A 16,188-nucleotide genomic window follows, 5' to 3' on the forward strand; every position below is an offset into this window, starting at 1 on the left:
CAGTGAATGGTGCTCTCTCACTCATCTCCTGTACCTCTCTCTTTGTTTTTGGTTACCATTTCTTTTAGCACCAATGTGGTATAATAGGAAATGTATTTGGTCTTTGTCACTGGTTCCTGGCACAAGCCTCCTAAAACTCTTGCAATTTCTTGAGTGATTTTTTTTCTTTTTTTATTTATAAGGAGCCCCTTTTGATCACACCAGAGTTTATGCTAATGAGGTGACTTACAGTGGCACCCCTAGATAGCCTCAGAATGACCAGGGGTTACAGCTTGAAACCTTTAGTCCAACATGCTGACCTCTGTGTAGGGGAGGTGGAAGCGGTTTTGCAGATTTCTCCCTATGAAAACTCTTGAACAGGGGCTGGCCCCATTGGCTCAGTTCTTAAGTGTACATGTTCTGCTTTAGTGGCCCAGGGTTCACTGGTTCAGATCCCGGGAGCGCACATGGCACCACTTGGCAAGAAATGCTGTGGTAGGCGTCCCACATATAAAGTACAGGAAGATGGGCACATGTCTTAGCTCAGGGCCAGTCTTCCTCAGCAAAAAGAGGAGGATTGGCAGCAGTTAGCTCAGGGCTAATCTTCCTCAAAAAACTCTTGAACAGTGAGTTTTGATGAGCTTCCGGGTTGGTTAACCCATCAAGGTTTGGAAGGGTGATGCGCTCAGAGAGGACATGGAAGCTCTGCACAAACCTTCCCCCATACCTTGCCCTATGAATTTCTTCCATTTGGCTCTTCTTGACTAGTATCCTTCATATAAAACAGTGGTAAACATAAGTAAATTGCCTTCCTGAGTTCTGTGAGCCATTCTAGTAAATTGTTGAACCTGAGAACTGGTCGTGGGAACCCCAGATTTATAGCTGGTCAGACAGGAGTATAGGTAGCCACCTGGGACATGCAAGTGGCATCTGCAGTGGGGGTAGTCTTGTGGGATGAGCCTTTTAACTTGTGGGATCCGATGCTAGCTCCAGATAGATACTGTCAGAATTGAATTCAATTGTAGGACACCCAGGTGGGATCCACAGGGAATTAGAAAATTGCTTGGTGTAGAAAAAACCCACAAATTTGGTGTCAGAGAGTCATGTGATTAGAGAAAAAAGTTTTTGTTTAACCATCATTATCTGTGTTTTTTTTTTTACCTGCCCCTAATTCTTCTCACCACAGCAATTGTGTCTTTCATTTTCCTGAATCTCTGAAGGAGAAAAGGCATGGACACACAGATTCCTTGACCCTTGGTATTCAGAGGACTGATCTCCTGTCTCCCACAGAAGGTTGGAGCTGAGGGGAATGTTCAGGCATTAAGTTTCTAAGGAGAGTTATTCTGTCAGCATCTCCAGGTTGCTTTTTGGAAATTGCAAGATCCTCTGAGTTTCTGCCACCTGATAGGTTCCAGCTTCATTGTCCCTCCCCCTTGTCTTTCAATAAAGCATTTGCAGAAGCCCTTCCACCCACATTGCTCAGCAAGAAGCCAGGAACCAGCCACAGGAAAAGGATCTCAGCTAGTGGTAAGGTGGGGGCCTGACAATTTAAAAATTGTTATTTGGACATCTCCTATGTGGCCGATGCCTCCTAAACTCTAGAGCTGGGCTACACAATATAATATGCGCTTGCCGCACATGGTCATTGACCTGAGATGTGCTGTAGGTGTAAAATGCAGTTAGGATCTTCAAAGACTTAGCATGAGAAAAGAATGTAAAATATCTCATTGATCTCATTGATAATTCTTATATTGGTTCCGTGTTCAAATGATGTTCTTCTTGATAGGTTAAATAAAGTATGCTATTAAAAATCATTAATATGTTATTAAAAATAATTTCTTTCACTTTGTAAAAGGAACTGTAAGTCACACATGTGTAACTCACATTGTGACTTGCCTTGATGGTTCACATTTATGTGTTGGACAGCATTACTCTAGAGATGTAGTGTTGAAAGAAATTAGTCATCTTGTGGAGCTCGTATCCTGAGTGGATGGTATTTATAATGGAAACAAATGAATGGATAAACCGATAAGAAAAGTGTCTGGTGAGATGGCCTGTGCATGGGGTAGCAGATTTTCACTATGGGTCAGGCTGGTCCTCTCTGATGATGAAATGTCTAAGCTGAGATATGAATATTCAGAAAGAGCCAGATGTGGGAAGCCTGGAAGGAAAAGCATTGTAGGCAGAGAAACAGAGGACACAAAAGCAATGAGATGGCAATGAGTTTGGCGTGTTCAAGGAATCAAAGGAATTCAGGGTGGATGGAGCACAGTGTGTGAGGGGAGAGTGGATGTGTGAGGTATGAGGGACACACTGGGCGGATCCAGGAGTGCTTGGTAAACTTGAATTAGGAGTTTGGAAGCCATTGGTGGGTGTTGAGCAGGATAATGTCAGGATCTGATTTGTGTTTTTGAAAGACCATTTGGCTTCTGTCAGAAAGGATTGGGGGAGGGGGCAGCATCAGGAGCAGGAACAAGCTATTTGCAAGGTTAGTGCAAATATGCAGGTCAGATGAGGCCATGGATAAGGGAGGTGGTGATGGACATGATCCCGGGTGTGGATTCAGTTGCTCTGTAGATAGAGTGAACAGACTTGGATTGGACGGGGTGGTGAGGGAAAGGAAAATCGAGGGTCAATTTCAGATTTGGAGCTTTAACAACTGAATGTTTAAGCTCCCAATAGATCCAGATACTGGGAGAGAGGCAGACTTGGGAGGATGGAACAATTTAGAGTTTGGTTTGGGCAATGTTAGGTTTGGGGTGATTCTGGAATTCCCCTGGGGAGATGTCAAGTCAGTTGATTATACCAGGCTAGAGCTCTGGGGAGAAGCCAGGGCTGATGGTTTAGATCAGAAGTTATCAGCATGATGTTACAAGCCATGAGATTGTATAGAGGATGTCGGGGGTGGAGGTAGTTGCAAGCCCTAGAATGCCTCAAAATTTAGAGTCCAACTTGGAGACAAAAAAGCTAGTAAACTGGACTGAGAAGAGGCGGCCAAGTATGCTATAAAGACAACCAAAATTGTGTTATTTGTACATTTTTTCATCACAAGGCATAAAAAAATCTGTCTCTAGAAGGAGGAAGAGGTTAAGTGGGTCCTATGTCACTGAGATATCAGGGTAAGAACTGGAGGCAGCATAGAGGCCATGAGCATCCTTAAGAAGAGCGCATTCCGTGGAGTGCTGAGGATCGAAGTCAATGTGGAGTGGGTTTAGGAGAAAAATGTGAGGTGAGGAGGTGGAGACACTCCCTTCTAAAGTTTGGCTGTGAATCTTCTTCACAGAAAGAATCCTCTTGGAGAAATAGGGCTGAAGCTGGAAAGGAATAAAGGCCAAGGATGGCTTCCTTTTGAAGAGAGGAGATATAATAACGTTTATGTGACAGTGAGAATGATCGAGTGGAAAGAAGATCCTTGGAGTGTTTTGGAGAAGAAAAGGGATGCTGCAGGAGGAAAATTCTTGGGAAGATGAGAGAGAGAGGGATCCAGAGCAAACATGGGGAGCGCGGCAGCCTTTGGAATGAACAAGAACTCTTTATTCACTGTAACAGGTGCAGTTAGATGGCAGGCTTTGGGTGAGAGAAGGCTAAAAAGTTAACAGCTAATTGTTATGATCTTCTCATTAAAATACAAAGGCATGAGCTGAGTCACGATGGGGGAAGTTAGGAAGTCTGAGAAGAAAGCAGAACTAAAAGCATTATTTCGAAGCATGGAAATGCAAATATGCTGGAGAAGAGGAGATCAGCTAACAAGGAAGTGCTGAGTTTCCATCTGAAATCTGTGGTTGAAAATCCAGAGTGCCCCTTAATAATTGTGACATTGAGTGACCCACTTCCCTCGCGAGGGTCATGGTTTCCTATTGTAACACACGACGAGGATACTTATGCAAAAGAAAAGATGTTGTAATTGGAGACGATAAAATGTACAGTGACTGGCACATATTTGGGATTCAACAAATAGCAGCCACCATAGTCCACGCGAGTGTCATTTGTGGTCACAGGTTCTCTCCTTAATGCTGCAACAAGGGTGGGCCCATAATTTTACAACTTTTCCCCACTGTCCTTTCCCCAGCTGTCATTGCACAATCGTCTTTCCTGGTTGTATCAACATTTTCAAAGCAACGATTTAGAGATTATTAAGCGCATCCTGTCTTCTGAGCGCCTTGCAGGGTGTCCAGTTGGCAGGTAGAGAGAAACAGACTCAGTTGAGGAGGTGTGGGGTGGGAAAGAGTTAAGAGCACAATTCTGGTGGAATTGGTCTGCTGACCTCAAATTCTGACCCTACCTCTTCCTCACTGGGGGCATTAAACAATGAATATAACCTGCTGAAGTCTTAACTTCTTCTTCTGTACAATGGCCATGCTAATTGTATAACTAATATTATTCCATATTTACAGTGAAACATAGTATGCTCGATGCATTATACATATTAACACTTGCAATACTGAGGGCCCCTACTAGATGAGTCATGATAAGTGTGAAAAGAGAAGCTCTTGGCACGTGGAAAAGGTTCATACGTAGTACTAATACTGTTTCGAGCATTGTTCTTGACCTGAACTTGAGCTTCTACAATACGTGGCCCCAGGACAAGACATAGAGCCTGGTGAGGATCGAGAGTTCATATTTGTTAAAGACTCACTCGGTCCTACTTAAAAGATTTCCATGTCTGTTCTCACTAATCCTCACCTGAAACACAGTCGTCACCACAAAATCACCTTCATTCTGCGGAGGAGGAAACTGAAGTTGGAAGAGATGTCACTGACTAAGAACTCAGTGAGCAGGGGTCAGAGATGAGATTAGAATACAGATTGACCAAACTCCAGAGCCCAGCACTCCTTACACTGTAACAGTGACTCTCAACTGGGGGTGACTTTCCCTCCAGGGGACATTTGACAATGTCTGTAGACACTTTTGGTTGTCACAACTGGAGGGAGGGGGTGCTACTGGCTTCTGATAGGCAGAGGCTATGGATGCTGCTAAACATCCTACAATGTAAGGTACCGTCCCCCACAACAAAGAACGATAGAGCCCCAAGTGTCAAAGGTATCACGGTTGAGAAACCCCACGCTACATGTAAAGCAATGTCCCATAGAAAACATTGGTGGAAGTGACTGGTAAAGACAGGAAGAACAAAAGGGAAAGGAGAAAGCGAAGGAGGGAAGGGCAGAGGGAGAAAAATCAATATCCTAGGGTGTGATCATCTCCCGGTAGTCTTGGGGGAATCCATTGAAAAGGCAGCACTTTAGAGAGGCAGAGACAGAGGTTATGGAGTTGGTTAAATCTAGATTTCAAAGCTTGCTACATCCACTGACCGGCTGGGCATGACATTAAACAAAGCCCTGAAACCCTTAGGCCATAGTCTCCCCCCAATAAAAGATGGATGATAATGGATGTCCTGCAATATTATTATGAGTATTAAATGTGAACAGATGCTCTGTAATTGCTATTTCTCTTAAAGAAGCAGAATAGCCTAGGGTAAGATGGTTCTCAAATTTTTGAGGCCATAGGAAATCACCCTAACTTTTATTCAAAGAGATTCTAGGGTGTGGTTCATGAATGTACATTTTTTTTAAAGATTTTATTTTTTTCCTTTTTCTCCCCAAAGCCCCCAGTACATAGTTGTATATTCTTTGTTGTGGGTCCTTCTAGTTGTGGCATGTGGGACGCTGCCTCAGCGTGGTTTGATGAGCAGTGCCATGTCCGCGCCCAGGATTCGAACCGACAAAACACTGGGCCGCCTGCAGCAGAGTGCGCGAACTTAACCACTCGGCCACAGGGCCAGCCCCCATGAATGTACATTTTTAAAGCCACCCTGGATGTTTCTGATATGACTACCTGACTACACTGTTAGGAAATTTGGCCAAGTGGCATGGACACAGGGCTCAAACAGACCTCTGGGTTGAATTTGGATGCAATAGTTATAGGTGTGACCTGATCCAGAGGCAGACACTACACCTTTTGGATTCTCATCCTTAGAGCAAGGAAGTCTATCCCAGAAGTTCCCCAGGATATTTTCCCATGGTGTTAGTGTTGAGGATTTAGTCATGTGCCCACTGCTAAAACAATCTCTGGTAAAGCAAAGGGGATACTAGTTCCAGCTTCTAGTGAGACTAATCTCAATTTGCCTCCAAAGATGGAGCAAGGGACATCTTCCCTGATGGGTGAGTGACTAAACAAAGTTGTGGTTTGGTAGCAGAGAAGAATAGGGGAATGGATGTTGGGTGGGCACCAGCAATGTTGCTTGCAACCAGCAATACACAGTTGTGTAGTGGAGAAAAGACATGGAAATCAGATCAAGCTGGATTGAAGTCCTTCCTCTACCACTTACAACTTAAATGACCTTGGGCAGGTTTCATCATTGCTCTGAACAATTATGAATTTATTCTTATAAAAACTAGAAATAATGAACATTATGTCATGTAGATCAAATGCATCCCTATATACAGCAGTTAGCACAAGGCATGGTCTCTAATAAGAACCCCATAAATATTATTAACAAAACTTACTACTCTCATACTCTTGTCCCACAGAATGCTAAAGCTGTACAATGGGTGAAAATTCTTTGCACCCCAAATAGAGGAGAGTGCCATAACAAACAGAGACAATGAAAAACAGAGGGTTGAACATAGAGACAGGGCCCCCTTCGCTTACTTCCTTTAGCACAGAATCACAAGATGTAACATATTACTACATATTACCAGTAACTGTCCAAGATCCTCTTCAACTTTAAACTCAAATCAAACTCTAAAACTTTAAAGACTAACCAAACAATAGGTCAAGGGTCCTCAGAGTAGGGAGGACAGGAGCTGGGAGTCTCAGAGAACCTGGAGCTGAAAGAGGCTGCACAGCTTGCCAGCATCTGTGCATTGAGTCATGGGTGGAAGAAGATGTGAACCTGCTGACTCTGAGTCTGGTGCTTCCCTCACTCTGCTGAAGCTGCCTGCCATCAATTTTCTGTTGTCTATACACCTTCAGTTCAGTATTCTGCTGGTGGACATTTTATAGCATGACTGGCCAGAAGGTTCAGTAGTGTGAGTATCCTGGTTGGAGTGAGAGCTTTAGTGGAAGTTGAGGTTGCTCATGAATAGGGATGCTGTAAGATGGTTCTGCAGCTAAGAAATGGTCATTGTTGAAATGTTTCAGGTGTCAGCAAGATGGAAACCAACTTCTCCATCCCTCTGAATGGATCTGGTGAGGAGCCCCATGAGCCTCCTGGCTACGCTGTTGTGAATATCCTCTCATTGGTGGTGCTTGGGATCACTTTTGTCCTCGGCATCCTGGGCAACGGGCTTGTGATCTGGGTGACTGGATTCCGGATGGCACGCACAGTCACCACCCTCTGTTACCTGAACCTGGCCATAGCTGACTTCTCTTTCAGTGCTACTATTCCATTCCTCATGGTCTCAATGGCCATGAGAGAGCAATGGCCTTTTGGCTGGTTCCTATGCAAGTTAGTTGACAGTGTGGTGGACATCAACCTGTTTGGAAGTGTCTTCCTAATTGCTTTCATTGCTCTAGACCGCTGTATTTGTGTCCTGCATCCCGTCTGGGCCCAGAACCACCGCACTGTAGGTCTGGCTACAAAGCTGATCATTGGACCCTGGGTTCTTGCTGTACTCCTTACCTTCCAAATTTTCATTTTCGTGACTACAGTAAAGGATGAGAAAGGGAATACATACTGTACTTTCAACTTTAGATCCTGGGGTAACACCATGGAAGAGAGGATTAAGGTGTTCATCACCGTGATGACAACCAGAGGGATCATCCGGTTTATCATTGGCTTCAGTATGCCGATGTCCATCATCGCTATCTGCTATGGGCTCATTGCTGCCAAGATGCACAAAAAAGCTATGATAAAATCCAATCGTACCTTACGGGTCCTCACTGCTGTTGTGGCTTCTTTCTTTCTCTGTTGGTTCCCCTTTCAACTGCTGGCCCTTCTGGACACAGTCTGGATCAAAGAAATATATTTTGGTGGTAAGTACAAAATCATTGCTGTCCTGCTTATCCCAGCGAGCTCCCTGGCCTTCTTTAACAGCTGCCTCAACCCAATACTCTATGTCTTCGTGGGTCGAGACTTCCGAAAGAGACTGATCCACTCCCTGCCAGCCAGTCTGGAGAGGGCCCTGAGTGAGGACTCAGCCCAGACCACTGACCCAACAACCAAATCTTCTTCATCCCCTGCAGAAGTCCAGCTACAGGCAATGTAAGGGGACCTGGGGGACATTTTTGAGTTCTGCCTTCTCCTACCTTGCTCCCAGTTCCAGCTTCATCTTACCTTGGGTCATCCTGAGCCACTCAGCATGAGGTACTTTGATGTCCCCTGATTGGGAGACAAGAAGGACATAAGGGTACTATTCGTGTCATTTTTGCTTTTTGGACCTCAGCCTATAACCCGGTGTCAGTGGAGGTGTGAAACGAGAACAAGAGAAAGAGTGTTGGGGAATTTGTAATGCTTAAATGAGAGAATCTATTAAGGAGAAAACTTTACAATTTCACCATTAAGTAGGATGTTTGCTGCAGGGTTTTTTTTTAAAGATTTTATTTTTCCTTTTTCTCCCCAAAGCCCCCCTGTACATAGTTGTGTATTTTCAGTTGTGGCATGCGGGACACCGCCTCAGCATGGCTTGATGAGCGGTGCCATGTCTGCACTCAGGATCTGAACCGGCAAAACCTCAGGCCACTGAAGAGAAGCTCACAAACTTAACCACTCGGCCGTGGGGCCAATCCCTGTAGGGTTTTTTTTTTTTTTTAAGCTATTTTCTTTTAATCAGTTACAGAAGTTTTCTATTCCTACTTTATTAAGAGTCTTCTTTTTTTGCTCATGAATGGCTATTGGATTGTATCTATGCATTTTCTGCACATATTAAGATGACCCTATTATTTTTATCCTTTTATTTACATCATCACAAAGTACACTGATCAATTTTTGAATGTTAAACTACCCTGCATTCCTAGAATAAATCATGCTACGTCATGATGTATTTTACATATTTGAGATTAATCTCACTAGATTGTTTAGAATTTTGGCATTTAAATTTATGTAAAGATGGATCTGTTATTTTACTTTCCTCTAATGCCCTAGTTAGGTTTTATTTCAAACTTATAATGGCCTCCTGAAAGGAGTCAGGAAGGGACTCCTCTCATTCTACTCCCTGGTGTTACATCTGTTATAAATGTTTAGAGAAATTCATCAGTGAAGCCAATCAGTTCTCAGGTTTTGTTTCTGGGAAGGTTTTAATGGCAGGGTCAATTTCTTTAACAGTTATTGGACTATTCAGATTTTCTATTTCCTCTTCTGTCAGTTTTGGTAAACTGTGACTTTCAAAGAATTTAGCCATTTCATCGAAACTGCCAAACTTATTGGCATGAAACAGTATAATAACTGTGTACAGCGCTTGTATGGTTTCCTTCATGTAATGAGAGTGTAAGCCGAGGGCAGGGATTTTGGTCTGTATTGTTCACTGATGGATCTCCATATCCTATGTGTAAAATAGTGCCTGATATGTGACAGAGTCTCAATAAATAGTTGTGGAATTAATGAATCAATAAACAATTGTATCACCCAGGTGTCAAGTGAGAACCTTCAATGTCTAGTTAAAATTATCTCTGACCCTCCTATCATGCTTTGGGCCACACCCAGTGAACTCTCACCCCCGTGCCCACAATTTTTACAAATTCCCACGTGGTTTACATTTTATGAACACCTGTGGTTTAGGGTTTCTGCTAAAGTACTCTGGCTAACTGTTGCCTGACATCTTTGTTTTGAAATAAATCCATCCACAAAAGTACTGGGTCTTTTTCCTTGCTCTCTGTAAATAATCACTCACCAATTGTCCTTCAGTGCATAACATATTTTCCTGATGTTCTGGCAAAAGAAACAACTCAAAATAAATATCAATCTTATTTTCAAAAGCCCTTCTCCCTTTCCCTTCTGTCACTGCTAAAGTCTTTGCAATTCCAATGCAGAGCAGCTTACCCATCTCATCTGCATCCTTGACTCCTAGAAATGCTTTCCAGTTCCCAAGAAATGTGTACTCTTTAATGCCTAACTAAGGTGTGGCCATAGAAAATAAGGAATAAGAAAGAAATGAAGGGGGCAAAGCCAGGAGCCATGAAGGACAGTATACATCCTGTAGATAGAGAACCAGTGCTTCCAATTGGCTAATTGAGAAACTTCCTCCACTGGCAGGGCAGGGAGTTCTTGCTATTCCTGCCCACCAGCCTTGGTTAGTTGCAATAGAATAGTACCAGCTACATCCTCTCCTTTTTTCTTTTCTTCATTGGGAGTTTTCACTGTGGGTGCCCACTTCCCATTGCATCATTGTATATTGGATCTCAGGAAGCTGTGGATTCTTTTAAGTTTATGGAACGCTCACCACAAAGAAACACTTCTTGGGGCTGCCTCGGTGGCACAGCGGTTAAGTTCACACGTTCTGATTCGGTGGCCTGGGCGTTGCCGGTTCAGATCCTGGGTGCTCATATGGCATCGCTTGGCAAGCCATGCTGTGGCAGGCGTCCCACATATAAAATAGAGGAAGATGTGCATGGATGTTAGCTCAAGGCCAGTCTTCCTCAGCAAAAAGAGGAGGATTGGCAGCAGATGTTAGCTCAGGGCTAATCTTCATCAAAAAAAAAAAAAGAAAAGAAAAGAAAAGAAACACTTCTAGACTTGACTGAGTCAAAAATGCCCAAAATAAAATTTCGGGGGCCTTGACCTTGAGAATGATGGGACTACTTCTGTTTGGGGAGAAGAGTATGCAGGGATGTTGAGTAGAAACAGGGGTAGGATGTGGTAAGAACTTCCAGCTTCTTCCCAATGTTCATCCCCTTCCTTCTTTAACAGAAGTGGGTAGAAACTCATCATCCTAAAACAATACTTTTCACAGCCATCCTTCCAGCTAGATGCAAGTAAGTCCTAAGCAATAAGACGTAACGGTTGTGTCACATCAGTCCGTAAACAGCTTCCTCATTCTTTATAATACTTGCATGGTATTCCATTAGGCGGATGAAACAAAATTTATCACTCACATGTTAATAAACATTTAAATTGTTTCTAATCTTGTGCTGTTACCAACAATGCATAACTGTGCACACACATGTCCCTTTGTGTGTGTGTGGTTTTATCTGTAGGGTAAATTAAAAGATAACATAATTTAGTTGACTTCCATGCTCTTATCTATTGCTAGGGGGTTAAAGGCCCATTGCTAATCTCTCTTAGGAAGACACCTTTTCCTGTTGCATATATAGAAGCCTGATCAGGCTGCCCAGGAAAGATTAATGCAATCAAGGAATTACTGTAAATTTGTTTGGGTGTAGTAGTGGTATTGGGGTTATTGTTTTTAAAGTCCTTATCTTTTAGAGATACAGGCGGAAGCAATTTATGATGGAATGGTTGAAACTTGCTTGAAAACATCCCAGAGTAGAAAAAAGAAAGGGGAAGAAAAATGCAATAACATTGGCAAAATATTTATAAGTGGTGAAGCTGGTGATTCATTATACTATTTTCTTTTCTTTTGTGTAAAACTTGAAATTCCTGTTAAGACCTTTCTTTAAAAGACTTTCTTAAACCCAGCAATCCGACATACCCTGAATTATATGTATTTATGTTCAGCAGCATCTGTGTTCACAAATGTTCATTGCAGAATTATTCATGGTAGCCCAAAGTAAAGAACCCCAAATTCATCAGAATAGAATGAACAAATTGTAGGGAATTCAGACAGTAAGTTATTATTCAGCAATAAACTAAAAAAAACCCTACATCAACATGGGTGAATCTCAGATATCATGTTGAGGAAATAACAGAAGACATAGAGTATGTACAGCTTGATTCCATTTATATTAAAAATAATTTTTTTTGTTTTTTTTTGAGGAAGATTAGCCCTCAGCTAACTACTGCCAGTCCTCCTCTTTTTGCTGAGGAAGCCTGGCTCTGAGCTAACATCCGTGCCCATCTTCCTCTAGTTTATACGTGGGACGCCTACCACAGCATGGCTGCCAAGCAGTGCCATGTCCACACCCGGGATCCGAACCAGCAAACCCCGGGCCGCCGAGAAGCAGAACGTGCTAACTTAACCGCTGCGCCACCGGGCCGGCCCCTATATTAAAAATAATTTTGATTAACAAAATTGAACTATACAGTTTAGGGATAGAAAACTATACAGCAAAACCATAAAGTGATGAAATGATTACCGTAATAGTCAAGACAGTGGTTGGAGTTGGATGGACGGAGAGAACATGATGAGGAAAAAGTATGTTGTGACTGGTGCCTTGTGGAATGCTGACAGTGATCTATGTCTTGACTTTCTGGAGGAACATAGGTGTTTCTTTAATAAAAACGTATTGATATTCATGTTTATCTTTTATTCTTTTTTACCCCCTTAGGTCTGTTATATTCCACATTTTAAAAGTTAAAAAAACTATCAATCAAATTCAGGTGCCTTTTCCTTTATACCAGGAAAGTTTCATAGCTTATGGATCCAGGCTGCTTGAGGTAGTGCGACCCATTCATGTAGACACTGCAAACCTCTAATCTGGACTTATGAGGACTGAGAGAGCTGAAGGAGTCAAAAGGTGGCATCAGTAAGCAATCCTGGTATGACCAGCTTTGGGGTCCCTCTATTGGTCTCAAGTGCTGATGAAAACTAACTCATTGGAAATCGAGCTCCACCTTGTGACTGGAACAGCACACAGCAAGGAAATGGAAGTCCTGCTTCACCCTCAGTTCTATGACCTTACTGGGAGAGAACCCCTAGGAGCTTGGTTATTTTCCGTGAGCTCACGCAGAGGGAATGTCTAAGTGCATCTGAACAAAGAACTTTGTTTTTTTAAATCCAGAAATTCCCCTTCATTCTAGAATGTACATTCCAGAGAAGGGAGGGTCTGGAGATCTCTCCTGTATCTATCCCTACCTAAGAGTTCCCACTGCTACTAGATAAGCAAAAGTCTGTGTAAGTGTTTCAAAATCTTGGGACACCTGGAGTGTTCAACTGGGTTTTCCCCTCACATTCCCATCTCATGGCTCTCCCAGTTCCAAAGAACATCTAGGTAACTGTTTCCCAAATCTTGATCTACAACTGATGTTCTACCATCAGAATCACCTGGCAAGGTGTTTTTTTAAATATGGGTTCCATCAAGGCAGCCTCAAGACATCTGGTTAATAATGTCTCGTGCAGAACACAGGAATCTCTATTTATTCACAAAGATCCCTGGTATTTGTGATGTGCAGATTCCTCTGATCATTAGCAATTGAATAAATGCTCTCTTTACAAGAGAACAGAGTAAGAACTAATATTAGATCTTGGAAACACGGACATATCTGTATAGTCCACACTCAGGAACTAATAGTCTTCTTCCTATGGGGCTGGTGAGGGAGCCATTGGGAGGCAATGTGAACAGAAGTTCACTTAGCAACAAAAATCTTGACAGAAAGGGTGTTGACCCCAACATCTTGTTCAAGGCCCTCTGGAGCTACTCTGGTCTTGGTAAGATGTCAATGTTCCGTATTTCTGAAGGGAGAGGTTCTCAGAATAGTTAACCGTTAACTAATTAATCAGAAAGACATCTTCCCTACCCTTTCCACCTCGAAATTCTTAGCCTCCATAATCACATGAACCAATACCTTACCCAACACCCTATTGCTTCTGTTTCTCTGGAGAACACTGATATATTAAAGCATTACTGTTCGTTTTGCTGGGTACAAGGGTATGGTGGCTATAGCCTTTTTAAATTCTTATCCGCTACAGATACATATTAAAGCATTTAAGGGGGAAATCATACGACACATGACGTTAGATTAGAACATCCCTGGGGAAAAAAGGAAAGAAAGACAATCAATGAGAGATCAACAAAATGTTTTAAATTGTTGAAGTTTTCTAATCTTGCATATGTTTATAGTTTCTATTTTAAAGTCTTTTTAAAATCACTCTATGATCCAACAAATCCACTCCTAGATACATGCCCTACCAAAAAAATGTGTGCTTATGAACACTAGGATACATAATATGTGAGGGAAAAACACAGGTGAACAGAGTGTGCCCAAGATGATAAAATATTTATATATTTCAAAATAGCCCCAAACTGGAAACAAACCAAATGTCCACCAAACATGGGATAAACACTTGCAGTATATTCCTAAAATAAATTACTAAATACGAATAAAAATGATCGAGTTAGCTACACAATGTGGATGAATATTAAAGTCATCACGGTAAATGAAAAAAAGTTACATGCATCAGAATAGACAGGTCATATTCCGTTTACATGAAGTTTCTCAAAAGGCAAAATTAACAATACTTCTTAGGTATGCATAATTAGGTATCAAAGGTATTTTTCAAAAACAAGGAATGCATTACACAAAAGCCAAGAGCGTGATCACAGCTCAGGGGAGAGAGCAGATCTGATCTGTAAAGTATCTGAAAAGCCGACATGGCTGGCTGGCAGGCTTGTGGGGTTCTGGTAAGTTTCCATTTCTTGACCTTTGTGAGGGCACATAGGTATCTGTTTTACAAGAATGGGTTTTCTGCACATTTATGTTTTATGCACTTTTCCGCACATTTGTTGTTTCACAATAAAAGGGTTATTATTATTTTTTAAAAATCTATCTATCATGTGTGTACCCTGCCCTTTACCTTAAAGAAACCTCACAGCTCCTGGAATCCAGGCTGAACTAGGGCAACCTATTGCTATCGGAGCTGTGGTATCTCACATTGGGCGCCCTGGGGAGAAATCTAGGGGATCAAAGGACAGCAGAAGTGAAACACCTCTGGTTTGACCTGATGATGACACCACTCATGTTACCTGTATTTATCCCAAAAGCTAATTAAAACTCAAGTTAGAACACAATTTCCACCTCGAGATTGTTTAGAGCTACACCTCAATGAAGAAAGTGAAAGTTTTGCTAAATCTCACTTTTTCATCCTCCCTGGGAGAGCGCCTTAAGAAAACATGCTTACTTCGCTGTCAACTTCTCCAGGGTGAGTTTTCTGGGGCCCTTTGAATGAATAACCTTCCAGGAAATCCAGAGTATCCTCATCCATCCAGAATGTATATCCCAGAGATGGGCCCTCATTGCAACCCTCACTATTTCGAGACAGAAGAAAATAGGGTATAAATGTTCTACAATCTTTGGACACTCTGTTGTTCAACTGTGTCCCCTCTCATTCCCACCTCCCTCCCCCATCCCCAAACACCATCTGTGGTAGTGTGTCCATAGTGTCTGTCTCTAGTGTGGCCATGACAGGATCACCTAGAGAGTGAGTTAAAAATACAGATTAAGAAACTACGTGTTCTGGTAGGACGTCAGCATCATGGCGGAGTTAGCTCTTCCCTTGGACTCTCTCTTCTAAGATACAACCGAAAGGACATTCCTACACCAACAGAAAACATATATACATCACAAAAGGTGTCTGGGAGACACATGCAGCCATATGCCTGAAGATAGTGGTGAGACTGGATCATTCAGAAGTAGTTGAAGCTGATCTACAGGAGCTCCATGGAGAGAGATGTGCTGCGGTGGCGGGAAGTGTGCAGGTGAAAAGGGCACCCCATCCCTGCCTGATACTCCAGCCTCAGATTGTCCAAAGCATGGCACACATAGTGTGGCAGAGGTGTGCGGAAGATATGCAGTTGGGGAGGTGCCCCATCCCTGCCCACCACTCCAGCCCTAGGATCGCATGGAGTAGGGCACTGAGACCTTGGCAGTGGTGGCAGGGAAAGTGCACAGCCCAAGTCATCCGGAGCATGGCACAGAGAGTGTGGCAGCCACAGAGGGGAAAGTGCACAGGTGAGAGAAGTGCCCCGACCCCTGCCCAGTACTCCAGCCCTAGAGTCATCCAGAGCATGGCGCAGAGAATGTGGCAGCCATAGAGGGGAAGGTGTGCAGGTCAGAGAGGTGCTCTGGCCCCCACCCAGTACTCCAGCCCCAGAGTTGTCTGGAGCACAGTGCAGAGAGCACAGTAGCCATGGAGGAGAAAGTGCACAGGTGAGAGAGATTCCCTGGTCCCCACCCAGTACTCCAGCCCCAGAATTGTCTGGAGCATGGTGCGGAGATCTTGGCAGTGGTGGCAGGGAAAGGGCAAGTGCACAGTCCTGCAATTGCCCAGAGCTCCATAGAGAGAGACAAGTAGGGGCCAGGGAAGCACTGGGGAAGGAGAGTACCCCACCTTGTCCAGTGTTCCAGGTCTGTCATTGATCAGTCACTCAGAGAGAAAA

The 16,188-nt window shown here is 43.1% G+C and overlaps 1 protein-coding gene across 2 annotated transcripts; it reads left to right on the forward strand.

Annotated features, from left to right (window-relative positions):
• Positions 1-1,451: 1,451 nt before the first annotated feature.
• Positions 1,452-10,284, forward strand: LOC106825289 (N-formyl peptide receptor 2-like). Of its 2 annotated transcripts, none has more exons than XM_014831991.3 (2): positions 1,452-1,511; positions 7,120-10,284. In XM_014831991.3, the coding sequence occupies exon 2, from the start codon at positions 7,131-7,133 to the stop codon at positions 8,184-8,186; it is 1,056 nt and encodes a 351-aa protein (XP_014687477.2). In that variant the 5' UTR covers positions 1,452-1,511; positions 7,120-7,130; the 3' UTR covers positions 8,187-10,284. The 2 variants fall into 2 exon arrangements, with proteins under 2 accessions (XP_014687477.2, XP_014687476.2); XM_014831990.3 differs by having other exon boundaries at positions 1,457-1,506; positions 7,120-10,281.
• Positions 10,285-16,188: the final 5,904 nt, after the last annotated feature.

Source organism: Equus asinus, chromosome 26, assembly GCF_041296235.1.
Source record: "Equus asinus isolate D_3611 breed Donkey chromosome 26, EquAss-T2T_v2, whole genome shotgun sequence".
NCBI classification, from domain to species: domain Eukaryota; kingdom Metazoa; phylum Chordata; class Mammalia; order Perissodactyla; family Equidae; genus Equus; species Equus asinus.